The 17,728-nt window shown below is 43.2% G+C and overlaps 2 protein-coding genes across 13 annotated transcripts; both read right to left on the reverse strand.

Moving 5' to 3' along the window:
* Positions 1-299: 299 nt before the first annotated feature.
* LOC123187334 (26S proteasome regulatory subunit 6B homolog) lies at positions 300-5,166 on the reverse strand. Its single transcript, XM_044599176.1, has 6 exons — positions 4,574-5,166; positions 2,657-2,887; positions 1,951-2,109; positions 1,492-1,644; positions 1,018-1,101; positions 300-717 (listed from the first exon to the last, which is right to left on the reverse strand). The coding sequence occupies exons 1-6, from the start codon at positions 5,057-5,059 to the stop codon at positions 583-585; spliced, it is 1,248 nt and encodes a 415-aa protein (XP_044455111.1). The 5' UTR covers positions 5,060-5,166; the 3' UTR covers positions 300-582.
* Positions 5,167-7,460: 2,294 nt separating this feature from the next.
* LOC123187335 (uncharacterized) lies at positions 7,461-15,378 on the reverse strand. Of its 12 annotated transcripts, none has more exons than XR_006493894.1 (7): positions 14,567-15,328; positions 14,069-14,172; positions 13,207-13,388; positions 12,977-13,073; positions 12,531-12,654; positions 8,371-11,807; positions 7,461-7,735 (listed from the first exon to the last, which is right to left on the reverse strand). XR_006493894.1 is itself a non-coding variant. In XM_044599185.1 (7 exons), exons 1-3 carry the CDS (start codon positions 15,296-15,298, stop codon positions 13,328-13,330), a joined length of 906 nt encoding a protein of 301 aa, XP_044455120.1. In that variant the 5' UTR covers positions 15,299-15,378; the 3' UTR covers positions 7,461-7,735; positions 8,371-11,807; positions 12,531-12,654; positions 12,977-13,073; positions 13,207-13,327. The 12 variants fall into 12 exon arrangements, 10 of the variants coding, with proteins under 10 accessions (XP_044455120.1, XP_044455116.1, XP_044455114.1 ...); XM_044599185.1 differs by having other exon boundaries at positions 14,060-14,172; positions 14,567-15,378; XR_006493893.1 differs by lacking the exons at positions 12,977-13,073; positions 14,567-15,328 and adding an exon at positions 14,284-14,540.
* Positions 15,379-17,728: the final 2,350 nt, after the last annotated feature.

Consider the following 17,728-nt stretch of genomic DNA (forward strand, 5'->3'; position numbering starts at 1 on the left):
AAAAAATGGTGCTCAATCTGACTTTGACCATCAGTTCTTCAGCCTCCGATGGGAGAGCACACCACCATCGCCATGTGGGACAGACCAAGAGCTGAAAAGCTTCTTCGTTTTTGGAATTTTAAAAAAAAATCATCTTTATTTTATATCAGATCTAGTTGTGCTTTTTATATTAGCATAGAAAAATATCAACATCTCCAATATCAAATAAATAAATATAATAATACATTTCACGATAGATAACTGGTATATTAAATGTTAATATTTAATATAACATTCATCGAATATGAAGAAGTTTAAAATTCAAAAAGATTAATGCACTTTAAATTTTAAGAACGAAAAGGGGGTACTCGGTTCTCCTTTGGAAGACAATTACAGCCTCCACAAGCACAAACTGGTCAAGCGAAACTTTAGGAAGGAATTGTACAGACAAGTAGCTTAACAACACTGGTGAGACTGAACGTGCAAACTACAGGAGCACCGAGATACAAGGATATTACTATCAGGCGACTATCCACAAATTCATCTAGACTGTTAATCATGTCGCCCGTAGGAAATAAAGCATCCTCTTAACAGTTTGTTGCCTCATTTGTAGAAGTCAAAGTCTGTCTCAGGCTTCTTGACGTTGGTTCGGTAACCCTTTTCGAAGTCCTTGGGGAGGATAACATAGCGATTTTTGCGGACAGCATGCATGCCAGCTTCCTGGCAAATAGCAGTGATCTGAAAAAGAATGACGCAATGAACATTAAAAAAAGGAAGGAGGAAAAGGGTGCATATAATTTACAATATCAATTACTACATGACATGTCATAATAAGGCGATGCTACTGCTACTACAAGTGTCAATATGAAACGAATGTAAGGTGGGCAGAATGTACATTAACTATGATGAACTTTAGAGTAAAGGATTTGCAGAATTGTTATCAATTATCATGGCCTAATTGATCTGAGGCAATGAATTTCCTATGCTACAGTAGTACAAGTGAAGAGACTGTTCAAAACATAGTGAGAAGGCACTCACATCAGCAGCACTGATTTTATCAGGTCTGGAGACATAATCTTCCAAATCAACCTCGTCACTCAAGTTCATCTTAGCAGTACAAACCTGAAACAAAGGGGGCCATCATAAATATCAGATGCAAACGAAATATAATCCAAGAAAAGGTTCAAGAAACTAAGATTTTCAGTAGTTAAATTTTGGTCTTAGATGCAAGCTTATAACTAATTAGTTACTAGTTGGAGCTCTAGGTCAGTTTAGGTACCAAATATTATCCTTGCAACCAAAAGATCTGCCTTGTTCACCACTTTCTTTTAAAAAAAGATCAATGTTTGAGAGCCATTTACTACTCTAAAGAAAATGACTGCAAGTGCAAGAACTATGAATACAAGACCATCAATACAATCTACTACACTGTAATATAGAGAAGACTTTCCAAACAACTATCGGTAATATTTTGAAAAGCATACCATGTAAAGTATTTACAAAGAAACTTACTTGGAAAACAAGCCTCTTCTGCCTCCGGTCCGGCAGGGGGAACTCGATTTTCCTGTCCAGTCTTCCTGGACGCAACAGAGCAGGATCTAGAGTATCTGCCCGATTGGTTGCCATTATAACCTTCACATTCACTGTTTGATCAAATCCATCCATCTGCATACAAAGTTCACAATGAGATACTCAAACCCCTCAAGGCATGAGAAAGTTGCATGTAATAGTCTTAACAATAGCCTTTTCCAGAAGTTACTTCCTACCCTAAAAAAGTGACAGATATTATTCCTAATATAAGGGTGTGCACACATTTTGTAAAATCGGAACTAAACAACTGAGCTTTACAATCTAAGTAAGTGTTTTTCTTTTTTCATTTACATCTATATGCATGTCCGAAATGCATGATATTCTAGGATTAGTGGCAAACCACCTGAATTCCAGCAAACCAAGTACAGCTAGAAACTTTACCTGATTCAGTAGCTCCATCAGAATACGCTGAACTTCTCGGTCAGCCCCGGTCTGAGCATCGAATCGAGCAGTGGCTATAGCATCAACCTCATCAATGAATATTATAGCCGGGGCATTCTCTTTAGCTAAGCGGAATACATCTCGAACCATCCTTGGGCCCTAAGGTGAGATAAATGATACAATGCATCAACAAAAGAACTGATAGGTAGCAAACCGGAGAAAAGCTTCAGGTAGCAAATTCTTGTGTAAAGTGTAATGTATGAACCACTACCAGAAACATTAAGAAGCAATACGTAATATCACTGACAGCATGAATCGTAGGCTATATTAACAGTAGTTTACTTGCATTGGTAATGCATACAGTAACTATATATTTTTGCATGCAAGTTGTAATTCATGTATACAGAATACAAACAAAAAGAAGTTGCATCAGATGTTCACACTAAACAGGCACTGCTTAGGTAGTTTTATTCTTGTAACCTTGTGTTAACAGATCTCTCCGGAACACTTCAGTTCAAACACGTGCAAAAAAATTACGCAGGAAATCTTGAGCATAAACAAGAAAACCTAACAAGTACCTAACAAACTAGGCATCTATTACATGGTCAACGCTTAACACATGCAATGTTTTTTTGTAAGAACGAAAGGAGAACTGAGTGCAGAAACAAGGTTTAATATATGCATGTTACAACTATCCGCATCTTACCTCACCCAAGTACTTCTGCACAAACTCTGAACCAACCACTCTGATAAAAGCAGCAGTAGTGTGATGTGCCACAGCTTTAGCAAGCATGGTCTTGCCAGTGCCTGGAGGACCATAGAGCAGCACCCCTCTTGGTGGATCAATACCAATCTGCTTGTACAATTCGTGGTGTGTCAATGGTAGCTCAACTGCCTCCCGAATTTCTTGTTTTTGGATATCACATCCTCCAATGTCCTGAACATAACAGAACATAGCAAATTGTTATTGACTTCTTTTTAATTCACTGTATGAAACAACTTCCATAATTCACAAAGATACAGACTTCATAAATTGAAAAGTTATGGTCATGTTATGCACAGAATTCTCAGGAAATAAAGTGTTCAATCTTGGCCGGCCTTAAGGATAGGAAAAAACGACACAGGATCAAATCATTGCATGGGCATACAGATGCTGAAGTAAGAAAGCCACAAATAGCATAAAATTTAAAGGATTTATTAGACCATTCCTACAGTAGTATGGTGATTTAAGATCGTCTGTTATGTTGGCGAGAGTAGTTTTATAACCTAAAAGGAAATGCACCGGCAGTACTAAACTTGCCGGTCAGTCTCCAAAACTGATCCCAGCATTTTAAAGAGTAGCAAGCAAGAAAAAATGTGGAAGCAAGTTAAAGCAAAGCAATTTTTTCTTGTTTATCAGAAATGCGGCACTTCTACTACCTGCATAAAAGCTGCAGAGATTATATACATACATGACTGCCGAAACAACTGAAGCACACTTGAAGTTCCAGCAAAGCAATTCCTTCGCAAACATCGCCAATATCTACCACTATAGCGCAACCAGTTCATATCTACTGAAAGGATGCCATTATATACATACATGACTGCCGAAACAACTGAAGCACACTTGAATTTCCAGCAAAGCAATTCCTTCGCAAACATCGCCAATATCTACCACTATAGCGCAACCAGTTCATATCTACTAAAAGGATGCCATTATATACATACATGACTGCCGAAACAACTGAAGCACACTTGAATTTCCAGCAAAGCAATTCCTTCGCAAACATCGCTAATATCTACTACTATAGCGCAACCAGTTCATATCTACTAAGGGCCTGTTCTGATCTCCTCCCACTCCACGCTTCACAAAATTCTGGAGCGAAGCAGAGCCAAACGATTTTGCCACCGGAAGCTAGCTTCGGGAAGCTTTGGGCGATTCCAGTGCAAAAAACTGGAGCGAGGCCGGCCCAGCTCCACCAAATAAAAAAGATGAAGTTCGATGAATATTACGGCCGATGTGCCACCGCTTAAGAAAACGGTTTGCACTTTCCCTCGTAAAGAAAACGGTTCGCTCTCCCTCATACGTAAACTTTCCTTGCTCCCTCGAAATGGGCTGGTTTCAGCCGGCCCAAATGCCACCGAACAGGACAGATCTTGGTCTAGCTGGGCTGCCAGCCAATGGATCACTCGAAGAAGCTATCATCGAGCAGAACAGATTGAGATCGCCAGGCAGAGCCGGAAGCTAGCGTGAGAAGCTGGCCATGTGAAGTTTTGTGAAGTTGGAGGAGATCAGAACAGGCCCTAAAAGGATGCCATAATCTACATGAAGTGCGCCCAAATTGAAGGCAGGCCAGAGGCAAATCCAACATTCCACCAATCTATCTGCCAATAATCTACTGTTCATTGAACAATTATACTAAGAAACTATGACCCTACTGCTACTACTATTATTATTATGGGCAAATAACTGAGAATAGAAGCAGATAACATACATGTTACGGAGACCAGCTAGTGTGAATCCTAAAGTGGTCAACAAATTCAGGATCCCAAATGAATCCAGGGTTGGCAAAATCGAAGACAGCAATTTCCTAATAAACCTAAAATTGAGCTAGGGCGCACACGGATCTGAGAAAATCCATACCGAATAGAGGACGTTGGGCTTCTCGGACGAGGCGAGGAGGGAGATGCTGGAGTCGGCCTCGGGGGGCAGGACGTCGACGAGCGCGTTGGAGTGGCGGTGCAGGGCGACGGAGGCGGAGGGCTTGAGCAGCTCGCGGTTGATGGTGCTGAGGATGCGCACGTAGTAGTTGCTGCCGGTGGTGGAGCCGACGATGCCGTTGTTGCCGTCGACCATCTCCATGAACTGGCCGATGACGAGCGGCACCGACTGGATCCGCTTGACCTCCTCCTGCGCGCGCAGCAGCTCGCGCTTCAGGTTCTTCTGCTCGTCCTTGACGTACTCCTCCTGGATCTCGACGAACTCCATGTGGCGCTGGAGGGACTTGAGGCGGCCGTAGAGGTCGTCGTCGTCCTCGGCGGAGGGGGCGGGGGGCGCCGCGGGGTAGGACGGCGGGGGCGCCGACGGGAGCGGCGCCGGTGGGCTCGGCGCGACGGCCGCGGCCGACATCGCGGGCGGCGGGGGGCGGGGGGCTAGGGTTTGGTGGCGGGGGCGGGTCTGCGGTTCCGATCCGTCGAGAGGAAGCGGAGATGTGTGCGGAGGAACCTGAGCCGCGAACAGTGGTTTGCTTGGAAGAAGGGAAAGGCAGTAGTAGTAGCCGGGCCACTGTTTGCCTATGCCAAACTCACACGGATTCGATCTCCAAGCTACAGTAGGAATAGAACTTAATAACGCTTTTTAAAAAATATATTTTTTAAAGCTTAAAGGCATCTTATATCGGATTAACAAGAAAAACAGTACATAATATATTGGAAAAAACAACGAGATATAAAACGATAAAAAAAATTGAAAACCATAATGCTTGTTTTGTAGGTCTATCCTCGCAATTCTTTCGTGGAGGTCAAATCAAACGTCGTCAGGTAGGGAAGGAGAGCTTATTCCAATGCGCTATCACCGCCACCGCCTCGTCCGATGACGCGAGGGATCCAAGAACTAAGAAAAATAAGAACCTATTAGAACTAAGAAAAACAAAAGGGGGTGGGACCCCACTCATCTGGCCGCCGACAACCCACCGAGTGGGAGAGATGCGAGGGTCGAAGCTCCAGCGTTTGGGAGACCTTGCTTGCAGCTTGGGTTGGGGAACGAGTCACGAATATAACTCAATGTTGCTTGCCTAAGCCGGATTAACTGGCCAAGTTAGGGTATGGGACAACCCAATGTCTTTTCCACGCCGCGGTCATGACTCCCCTCCTCGATCATGTTCGACGGTTCGTCAGCGGCCAGAGGAGTGGGGATCCATCCCATTCACCTTTTAGGGTTGAACAAGTTCTTGTTTCCCCTATGCATTTTTTTTTTGTTTCCTTGTCGATGTCGACGGAGTGGCGATGACAGATGCGCGCCTTCGGCTTGCTTCAGTGCTTGTAGTCGTCGGCAGGTGGTCTATGAATCTAGATGTAATTTTTATTACTTCTGGTGTTCATTGTACTGCCCTGATTGAAGATGAATAGATCGACATTTTCTCGCAAAAAAAAAACCCTCTCCCTATGTCGACGATATCCGATCCAGTTGCTTACAAAGGGCTAGTGAGGGTTGGTGTTGCCTAATATGTTGTCTCTCTGCGGATTTTGGTAATTTATGTGACAATAAAGGGAAACAATTACTGGATTTTAGTGTGGCGACTTCAACCGCTTCTTCTGAGTTGTTTTGCGGCATGAGCTAATGAGCTAGTTTTTCCAACCCTTTGGACCGATGGTGAAGGATTGAAAGCCTGCGTAGTGGGGCTGATGCCTCAACCAATATTCCTTCAACATTTACTGTGCATTTCATTTCTAGCAACGTGTGGCTATTGCAACAGTGTATTTTTCAAACTTTTGCGGACACATACAAGCGAAGAAGAAGATGGGCAGTGTGATTTTCGCTGTAGTTTTATTTTCTTGTCATGTTATTTTCTACTGTTTCCTTAATAATTTTCAGTTTTAAGATGCCCTTTGGGTGTCTTTTTTTTTTTAAAAAGCCACTTTGGTTGTTTCGCTTGTGCTATTCTGTGTTTTTTTGAAAGAGCTACATACATGGTATACCTGGCCATCTGTCGGGCCGGGCCTATCAAAGCCCGATGCAAAAAACCCAGGCCCGAGCCCGACCCGGCCATTGGGCCTAAAAATCAGTCTTGAGCCCGGCCATCACACTAAAAGCCCGCCAGACCTCTTCCTTACACAACAAATATGACGGGCCCGGCCCGGCCCGACCGTCAGGCTCAAAATCTAGGCCCAAGCCCAGCCCGTGGGCAAAGCCAGGTTGGGCTTTTTCAGGCCGGGTCGGTCGGGCTGTCCGGACCGAGCTGCCCATGGCCAAGACTAATACATGGTGACAAAACACTAAATGAGACAAAACTTCTATTCAATTATTATCCAATGATTGTGCCCTTTTTCTCCCGAACACGCTAGTATATACAGCTTGTTCAAAAAGAGAATAAAAGCAATTGGCAGTCTGCCAAACACCAAATGTCTAACTGCTGCTAAACCAATCGAGATTATTGTAGTATCATATCAAAGAGCTTGATAGCAACAGATGCCAAAAATAAAATAAATAGGCACCACGTGTAGCTATACCTGTATCATCGCGGGCAGGGCAACATACATTGAATTGTAAAGTTGAAAATTTCAAAATGACCAGCCAAACTGCAAAAGGATTGAACACGGAAATGTATTTTTATTCTGTTTCCAAAACACAACTATTTCTATGCTTGTACCTAGCAATGCAGCAGAACATATGGTAGTTCTTTGGGCTGAGACCCGGTGAAAAAGAAACCTTTCATTCTGAGGAACGACAGGAACAAAAACCCACTTGATGCAGACAAAAAAGATCGTCGAATGAATGGCAGGCACGGGTTACAGTCAGGAGAGACCAAAGATCATTAAATCCACCGATTTTTATTTTTTTGCCTAACGTCAGTTTCGTACTTCAACTTGGTCCCATAGTCCTTCTGTACATATAGCCGCAAATATCAAAAGAACCCAACTACCATCTCCTACACTCCCTATAACTGAAGAAAAGAAAAATAGCTGCAGGCATAGGAGGATGATGAGAAAGCATAGATCGACAATGATGTTGACCTGCCACATATCAGAAGCACTATGATGGTCACCAATATGGTAGTGATCATCATGACCCCAAGTTCGGCTATGCCTGTAGTAAATACTGGGCATTAGAAAGATTATGTGGCGGTAGTGGTGACAATTCAAATGAAAGAAAGGAATTATATATAACAAATCAGCGCATGAATGACTTAGGACATTGCTCTTTATTCAAAATAACATACTCCCTCCGTCCCAAAATAAGTGTCTTGAGCTTAGTACAAATTTGTACTAGAGCTAGTACAAAGTAGACACTTATTTTGGGACGGAGGGAGTATGTTATAAATATTCTGTATGTTTGCAGATCCAAGTCAAATAGTGGGATCGGCAGTGTTGTAAGGAGATTAACACTACCATGCAAGTCCATCAGGATAGAGAAGGCAACTTAGCACGAAGTAATATTGACCAGACAACCATTCTCAACAACCAAATTCAATTTACATGATAGGCACATACTAAACAGATCCAATGCTAGCAATTTCAACACCGTATATCCTGAGAAACACTGTAAAATCAGCATAAATGGAGTAAAGTGTTATAAGTTTGTAGCATAAATGGATAAAGATAGTAAAAAGAAGCTTAGTTTCACTATAATATTAAAAATTATTTCATAATGTGTGAAAAAAGTGCATGGCAATAAACATATCAGATTTGAAATAGGCGCGTAAACAAACTAGTTTGTCTTACTCGGGATAGACAGAAGGTCTTCTCATTTTCAGTCAAGTTCTCCACAAAAACTGCAGTTTGCCCTGGGTAACCCAGTAGAAGGCATGGAAGGACAAGACATGCAAAGGTAAGCTGCACCATATGAGCAATAGTAAGTTCTCAACTAGGTGTTGGAAGTGCAACATGGAGCCCTCAGCAGTGCAAAAGACAAACTGAACTGATAGACTAGTTGAACTGATCTAACAGAGTAGCAAATCAGCAAACATTGCCTCGGATCCTCTGCAGAAAAACCAATCTTGTAAATATCTACGCTACAAACTTTACTCAATGCTTAAGATATACTTACTTCCAACCTAAGGTAAGTAAATGTAGAATCACATATATTATGTATTGCAAAGGCTAATATCGTTCATATCGTACACTGGGTGATGAGAGTGTCCATAAAGTCCACACTATTTGTAGGGTCTATGCAACACAACATTAGAGAGGATTCTTACATTTTTCTAGGTGATGATTATTTCCAGTAATATCCTCTTACAGAATTTGCCATTAATTTGGATTCAAGATTACCCTCTCTTTACATACTTTACTAACGCAGAACCCATAGTACTGATTATTAAATGGATAGTAAATCCAAAATCACTAGAGCGTCATTTGCTTGCCCTGATGTTTGACCTCTCACCTTAAGTTGAAGTAGCTTTAACTATTAACTAAGTGGCCTGTGAATATACTGGATGCTGACTCAAAATATAACAGGGGGGAAACCATTTCAATCTTTCTAGCATCTCTGCGAGGACCTGAGGTTTCAGAAATGCGTCATATTGTTGACTGATGCAAATCGTTTTGTATCTTAGTAAAACAGAAGCGTGTTTGGCTTATATCTCGAAATAATAATTTTAGCAATAATGAGTTAAATTTGTTAGCAATGAAAGGAATTAGTTCTCTTTTCCATGATGTCAAATACAGATGTACATGACATTTAATGTTAACAACAGAGGTTCCACAATATGAACTCAGCAGAGAGGATGCCTTCAAATTCTTGTGCTTGCGGTGTGTCCAATTTGGTCATCAAGCGCATTCCACGTGGCACAGTTACTGGTAAGAACAAAAAGTCTAATTATGTTTACTAAAACCACAAATGCGCTCAGCATATTTGTGAGTTTTGGAATCCTATAGGAGAAAAAACAGAAGGACACATGACAGACGGTAACAAATTTTATGTCACTCAAACAAAAATATGCACCTGAAGCAAATACATTTTTAGAGAACTTCAAATAAGTTTCATCACAACTAACACATCAACAGGTAAAAAAAAAACATGTTTCACATAAAAGGCAGCCCCTTCCTGTCCCAAAAAGACAGCAAGCCAACTTTACGTGTTCCAAACCTTTGCAGACTGATTAGAACAACGAGAAATGCAACGTCATGACCACTTCACCTGACAAAAAAGATCAAAATAGAAGGTGAGCATCCTGCACTTCTAAGCATTAAGCCAGTAACACATCTTTTTATCAAGGTCATCTTCATTAACACTAGATATTCCAGCCTTCAAGCCATCTACAGCAGACTTAAACTACAGAAAAAAAATGGAATTAATACTGTGATAAGATGAAAACTGGTAACACAATACTACTGCTGAAAGCAAATATGCAATGCATCAGAAGTATATGAAACTGACATTGCTGGTGTAACAGCACCATCCGCTATCACCACAGAAGTACAAAAAAGAACAAGCATCAAAAGTAGCTTCTTCAGCATAGATGAAGTCTCAAGGTGCTCTTTGATCCACAAAGACCTCTTGAGTTCTACCAACGGTACCTTGAGCTGGAAACCTGATATACGGGTCTCAGAGAGCAGTTTTTTTTTTTTGACAGAAAGACTGTAAGGGAACCCCCTACAGCATAATTGGTGCAACAAACCCAAATTGCAAGTACCGTGCCTTGAACCTGTTTGGGTGGGAAGGCATCAGCAGCCCCTTCCCACCACTAGGCTATGCCTTAGTCTGCATCTCAGAGAGCAGTTAATTAGGGAGCAGGCTAGCCTTTGCATTCCTGCATAGTATTAGAGAGTATAAAGCAAATATTCCTCCTGCCAAATATACAGAACAATCATTACTAAACATAAAGCTCAAGGAAAAGTACTATTCTCTAATCTATTTGCCCTGATGTTTGACCTCTAATCTTAAGTTGAAGTAGCTTTAACTATTAACTAAGTGGCCTGTGAATATACTGGATGCTGACTCTAAATATAAGAGGGGGGAAACCATTTGAATCTTTCTAGGATCTCTGTGAGGACCTGAGTTTCAGAAATGCCTCATGTTGGTGACGATGCAAATAGTTTTAGTGTCATAGTAAGATAGAAGCATGAGTGGCACATATCTCGAAATAGTAGTTTTAGCGTGAGTGTCTTATATCTCGAAATTAGTTTTCTCTTTTCCATAATATCAAATCCAGAGGCACATGGCATTTAAGACAGAGGTTCCACAATCTGATGCAAGATGTTGAATTTGGTCATGACGTGCATTGCATGAGGCGCAGTTACTAGTAAGAACAAGTGGTCTAGTTATGTTTAGTAACACCACAAATGTACTCAACATATTTATGAGTTTCAGAGTTCCTATAGAAGAAAAACGAAAGGACTTGACAGACAGTAACTAATTTTATATTTAAGTCAAGCAAAAACTATGCACCTGAAGCAAACACATTCTTAGAGAACTTCAAAGAAGTTTAATCACAACTAACATTAAGAATATGGTCAAAAAGCATACATGTTGAACATAAAAGGCAGCCGCAGGGAGACATCCAAGCTTGAGTTGGGTTTCATTCAAAAGGGTAGTAGATATATATAGGACCCAATGCGCGTAATACTTCTGTATCATATATTATAAACTCCTATCCCAGAAAGGCAGCAAAACCATATGAACAAGGCACGTCCAACAGCAAGCCCGACTTTGAATGTTCCAAACCTTTACAGACTCGAGAACAATTAGAAACGCGGAAAAAATAAATCAAAATAGAAGGTGACTATCCTGCACTTCTATGCAGTAACACATTTTTCTATTTAACCGGTTAATATCAACCAACATATTCAAGGTCACCTTCATTAAGACTAGATATTCCAACCTTCAAGCCATTGACAGCAGTTATCACTGCAGATTTTACCGACAGGAAAAAAAATGCAAGTAATACTGTGAGAAGACGAAAACTGGTAACACAATGGTACTGCTGAAAGCAAATATGTAAGATCATAAGACTGGGTGAAGAGAAATACGACGAACAATGCAACAGAAATATATGAACCTGACATTGCTGGTGTGACAATACCATCCACTATCACCATAGAAGTACCATAGAGAACAAGCATCAAAAGTAGCTTCTTCAGCGTAGATGAAGTCTCAAGGTGGTCCTTGATCCACAACGACATCTTGAGTTCGACCAATGGTACCTTGAGTTGGAAACCTGATATACGGTTGTCAGAGAGCAATTAGTTAGGGAGCGGACTAGCCTTTGCATTTCTGCATTTTATAGAGTATAAAGCAAACATTCCTCCGGCCAAATATACAGAACAATCATTATTAAACGTAAAGCTCAAGGAAAAGTACTATTCTCTAATCTATTTCCATTGGTATGGCATTAATATACAGTGATATCCCTTCTCCATCATCATTTCCCCATAAAACAATCAGAGTATACTTCAGCAAATGGAATTAAAATCAGAGTGTATATTACAAGAGGAAAAATGCATTGCCCTCACTCACTCATCAGCAGTACCTCTAATTAGGCTACCACTCCTCAATGCACCCTCTGGCACTCTTTCCAGCATTAATAGCTTTGTAATCCAAATTCGGGCCAAATGAATAACAACAGAGCAATCTCTCTATTTCAGTTGTAGCAGCAGCAGGCAATAAATAGAGCTAAAGGCATGAGAAAGTTGCATGTAGTAGTCTTAACAGTAGCCTTTTCAGGAAGTTACTTCCTATCCTTTAAAAAACCACAGATACTAATTCTAAGAGCATGTATACATTTTGTAAAAATTGGAACTAAACAACTGAGGTTTACAATCTAAGTCAGTGTCTTGTTTTCCATTTACATCTATATGCATGTTCCAAATGCTTGATTTCAAGGATTAAAGTGGCAAACAACTCGAGTTCCAGCAAACCAATTATAACTAGAAACTTTTACCTGATTGAGTAGCTCCATCAGAATACGCTGAACTTCTCGTCAGCCCCAGTATGAGCATCGAACCGAGCACTAGCTATAGCGTCAATCTCATCGACGAATATTATAGCCGGGGCATTCTCTTCAGCTACGCGGAATACATCACATAAATGATAGTATTATGATACAATGCATCAACAAAAGAAGTGATAAGTAGCAACCTAAGAAAAGCTTCACATAGCAATTTTTTGTGATAAACCCTAAGAAGAATATATAAACCACTACCAGAAACATTAAGAAGCATACGCAATATTACTGACAGCATCATAGGCTATATTAAGAACAGTTTACTTGCTTGGTAATGCATACAGTAACTAAATGTTTTTTGCATGTAAGATGTATACAGAACACAAACAAAAAGATCGTATCAGATGTTAACGCACTGCTTAGGTATAGCCTTAAGTCTTAACCTTGTGTTAACAGATCTCCCAGAACACTGCAGTTCAAACAAGTCCAACTTTTTTACACTGGGAGTCTCGAGCATAAACAAGGAAACCTAGTCGACACCTAACAAAATAGGCATTGGTTACATGATCAAAGCTTAACACATGCTATATTTTTGTAAGAACAAAAGGACAACAGAAATACTGAACGCAGAAACAAGGTTAACAAATGCATGTTACAACTATCCGCGTCTTACCTCACTCAAGTACGTCTGCACAAACTCTGAACCAGCAGCAGTAGTGTGATGTGCCACCGCTTTAGCAAGCATGGTCTTGCCAGTGCCTGAAGGACCATAGAGCAGTACAACTCATGGTGTGTCAATGGTAGCTCAACTGCCTCCTGAATTTCTTGTTTTTGGATATCACATCCTCCAATGTCCTGAACATAATCAGAACAGAGCAAATTGTTATTGACTTTCTTTTATGTGTGAAACAACTGCAGTAAGTAACAAAGATACAGACTCGATAAAAGGAAAAGTTTCGGGCATGTTATGCACACAATTTTCCGCAAACATTTTAACAATCTTGGTCAACCTTAATGATAGGAGAATAAGAACTAGGCTCAAAGCAAATCATTGCATGGGCATACAGATGCTGAAGTAAGAACGCCAGAAGTAGCATTAAACCATTTCCACAGTACTATGGTAATTTGAGATCATCTATTTATGTTCGCAAGAGTAGTTTATGATCTAAGACTAAAAGGAAATGCACCAGCAGTACTAAAATGTAGGTCAGTCTCCAAAACTGATCCCAGCATTTTAAACAGTCCCTAGCAAGAACACAAATGTGGAAGCAAGTCAACGCAAAGCTATCTTTTCTTGTTTATCAGAAATGCACCCTAATTAGGCATTCACAAAATTAAGAGCAAAGACTAGCTTGCAAACCACAAAGTACCAACACTGATACTACACATGGCAACATCAAATCTACCGAAGGTTAACTAAAATTTTGCATAGCACAGGCGTCTCACAGACGTGAACAACCCAATAGAACCTGCACGGTACAGGCAAGCCCGTTTGAGACTATCATTACATCACCGCCCAAACCAACCTAACGAACCTCAGCAACCCACTGTCAGGCCCTGTAACTGATGAAACATCCGAGGACACGAGGCACTCGGACACTTGGTGGAGATGGAGTCTCTGAAGCTGGATGTCAAAACTCTGCAGCGACAAAGAGAAGAAGACCGTAAGGAATTCTCGGATTTCTCCAAGCAAGCTAACACCAACTTCATGGTCATGCAAGGTTACTTCACAAACATGCAAGCTAGCCACCTGGATAAGCTCATCTCTGCAATAGTTACTGAGCCAAGAACATATGAGGAACACACTCCTCCTGGAAGTATCCGATTTGGGGATTTACCTGCAACACCTACTCAGGGTGCAGTGAACAAAGAAGTGCCTAATTCATCCCCAGGGCAGGGCAATGTCAACATTGCAGAGAAACCAGATCTCGCCTAGGCAATATCCCAAACACCAAGCCCGCAACGAAACTGAAGCCAATTTAATTCACGGTGGCTGCTGGGAGCGGATGGGGAGAGCTGGTGACGGTACATACCGGGACATCGGGAGCTTCGACGTCGAACGAGCCGACGCGGCCGAAGCGCTGGCGCGGCAGCGCGCCCATCTCCGCCGACACCGTCTTCGGCAGCCTCCGTGCCAGGCACAAGGCCCTGGGTACGGAGAGGAGGGGCCACGCCCCGTACGCCGCGCTCGCGGCCGGTCCATGCCGCTGCGCCCTCGAAGCAACCTCGAGCGGCGGCGCTCGCCGTCGCTCTGCACACCGCGCCACCGCCGGCCACCGACGCGCTCCCCGTCGCCCCGCGTCGATGCGGCCGAATGCAGTCGACGCCGCCCGCCAATCGCCGCGAGGCCGAACCTGCGGCCGCGCGGAAGAAGGCCGCGGCACGAGGCGCGCCGTTCGACGGCGTTGGCGGGGAACGAGCCGGCCCGCGGCGCCGGCCGGTGCGGCGGACGAGGCGCTGGCACAGCAGCGCGTCCTCCTGATCCGGGTAGCTGAACTGGCCGATGACCCAGCGCCGAGTGCGCCGTCGAGAGCAGGGCCCACGCCCCGCCCGCGGCGCTCGCCGGCCGCCCCTCGAAGCGGCCTCCAGCGACGGCGCTCGATGTCGCTCCTCCGTCGGCCATCGACGCGGACGCGGTCGCCCCGCGTCAGGCGGCCGCTCTCCGAGAGGCCGAACCGTCGGCGACGGCACCTGGTGCGCCGATGGCGTCGATGTGGAAGAAGGAAGGGGGAGGATGGTGGGACTGGGCAGGGGCTCCGCGGCATATTCCCTCACTCTCTCTCTCTTCCGGGCGGTGCGGGCCCCGGTGGGCAGTGTCTCGGAGGTAAAACTCGGGCATCTCTCCTGGACATACGCCACGCTCCACGCCACACAGCTCCCCTCGACTGCTGGGGTGCTTGCTTGGCAAGAAAGCTGGGATTTGGTTGGTTTAATTAGGAGGGGTTTCACGTGCAGAGCTGCGATGTGGACGTGCCGTAATAACTAAGAATGATTGGGTGGGCCCGCGCGACGATTCTGTCCTACGTACGTCCCCGCCAGCTTGGGGGACCGGCCAGGATCAGGCCAGCCGCATGCATCAGATGAAACCTGTTTCTACTTTGGCCATCGGCTGACAACAAGTGCTCAAACGTTTTTATCTTCGCCGTTGCAATTCTTTGTAAATTTATCAGTAATATTCTTGTTTGCGAGGAGTAAATTTAACAACATTTCCAATGCATGGTTGTGCTTCTAAACCTCCAAAGCAAGAGAACATGTATATACATTATGTGTGCCTACGATAAAAAAATACAAAAAAACACAAAAATATTTTCTTTAATAATATAAGGTATCACAGTAGAGGAATGGTGAGATATCAGCACAATCTGCGGAAATAGAAGGAAGACCCTCAGGCATTTAGGGTTCCTCGCCTCCTCCACGCGCAGCTGCTGATCTACCTCGTCTCATATGGCTTTAGGGCCATGGAGACACAGGAGGTGTGGTGGATCTCACCCCCTTCCCGGCGGCAGGGCTCATGCTTCATTTTTAGGTGTTTTTCCGAATCTTTTTAGGGTTTGTGTCTTGCTCAGAAAAACGAGCGTGCGACAACTTCTTGAAGATGGAATAAGTTTCTCCACGCCTAGCCCCCATCCTGGCGCTGCACCTCACGTCATCAGAGGGCATGTGAATGTGTGCCTCCGGCAGGTCTCATGGGATTCGGTCGGTGTTTGTTTTCGTTCGTCCGTGTTCATGTGTCTACAAGTTGGATCCTTCCAATCTACCCTTCTCTTCATCGGCCGATTGTTGTTCTGGTGCGTTGGTCCTTTGAGGCTTTTAGCATGATGCCTCCTTAGACGCATTTTGCAGTTGATGAACCACGGTGTGTTTTGCTTATTTTATAGTCGGTTGTTTAAAAATTAAGCGCAGTCATAGGCAAAGACAAATAAAAAACACTAAAATGAAGAAGAAGAAGAAGAAAGGAAGGGCAAAGGGGGTCAGTGGAAATGGCAAACGCATCCTTAAACCCTACAACCCCAGCTACACTACGTCACTTTATCGCATGCTAATCTCATCTCCATCACCTTATCCCTCCGATCCACTGCCCGCACCATTATAGGTGCTCTAGCTTGAGAAAGGCGAGGTGAGAGAGCGGCTAAGCCTACCTCAGAACAATTGTTTTTGTCCCGTCTAATGGGGCGCATAATGTGGCTAGATGAAATATCGTAGTGCCTATTTGAAGTTAATCTATGTAGATGGCCCATACACAAGCTAAATCCAGTTCAAGGAAGATTGTGTATCTTCTAAAGGTGGGTTACGCTAGGAGACTAGATCGGCAACATGATGTGTACACAATAATCTTCATTTGATGTCCCTGCTAAAATGTGTATCGGAATCAAAGGCACGCATGTAGCCATTGTAGAATATGAAAGCTAGGTGAACGGGTGGCTTGAAGAGGTCTTCAAGTGCATTTCGTCTAGCCGGATGCCAGCACCTTGCCTCATCAACAATGCATGTGAAAACATGGTTATAAGAGGAGCGGTTTTGGTTCAAGACTATAATTTTGTTCTTTCCATGTCATCCAACCCGCGAGCATATATGCGGGCTTCCAGTTGGAGTTCTTCTTGTTGTTTAGGACCTTTAGTTACATACACCAATTGTCCTTCGGTGGCAGATTAATCTTTAGAGGTATGACATTGAAAGGTTGTCCAATCTTTGAAGTACCCTTTGATCACCCACAACCTTGGCACGCGGAAAGGGCAGTCTGCGCAATGCATGTGTTGGGCAGTCTATAAGCAGAGGGGATAAATGGGTTGCAGGCAACCCCTCATGGATAGCACGTCGACGACATCCAATGGCAAGACACATAAATTATTGGCTCTATTGGTGGATTTGGAGCTCCAGATCAGCGAGTCATCGTCAGAATGTATCGATCCATCAAACTGCATAACATAGGTCGTGGCCCGGGAGTACACACCATCAATGCCTGTCTAATTGTGACCTCACCTTCATTTTTTTCTTGTACAATTGTTATGTAACTATACTCTTCCCTTATCAATGAAAATAGCTACTAGCATGCTAATCTCATCTCTATCACCTTCTCCTCTGCTCCATTGACTGCACCAGTGTTTTTCTCTTAGGTGATCTTGCTTGAGAATGGTTGGGTGAGAAAGCGTTTACGCCTAACTCGAAACGATAGTTTTGCCCCGGATCGTGGTACA

The sequence above is a fragment of the Triticum aestivum genome, chromosome 2A (assembly GCF_018294505.1).
Source record: "Triticum aestivum cultivar Chinese Spring chromosome 2A, IWGSC CS RefSeq v2.1, whole genome shotgun sequence".
NCBI classification, from domain to species: Eukaryota; Viridiplantae; Streptophyta; class Magnoliopsida; order Poales; family Poaceae; genus Triticum; species Triticum aestivum.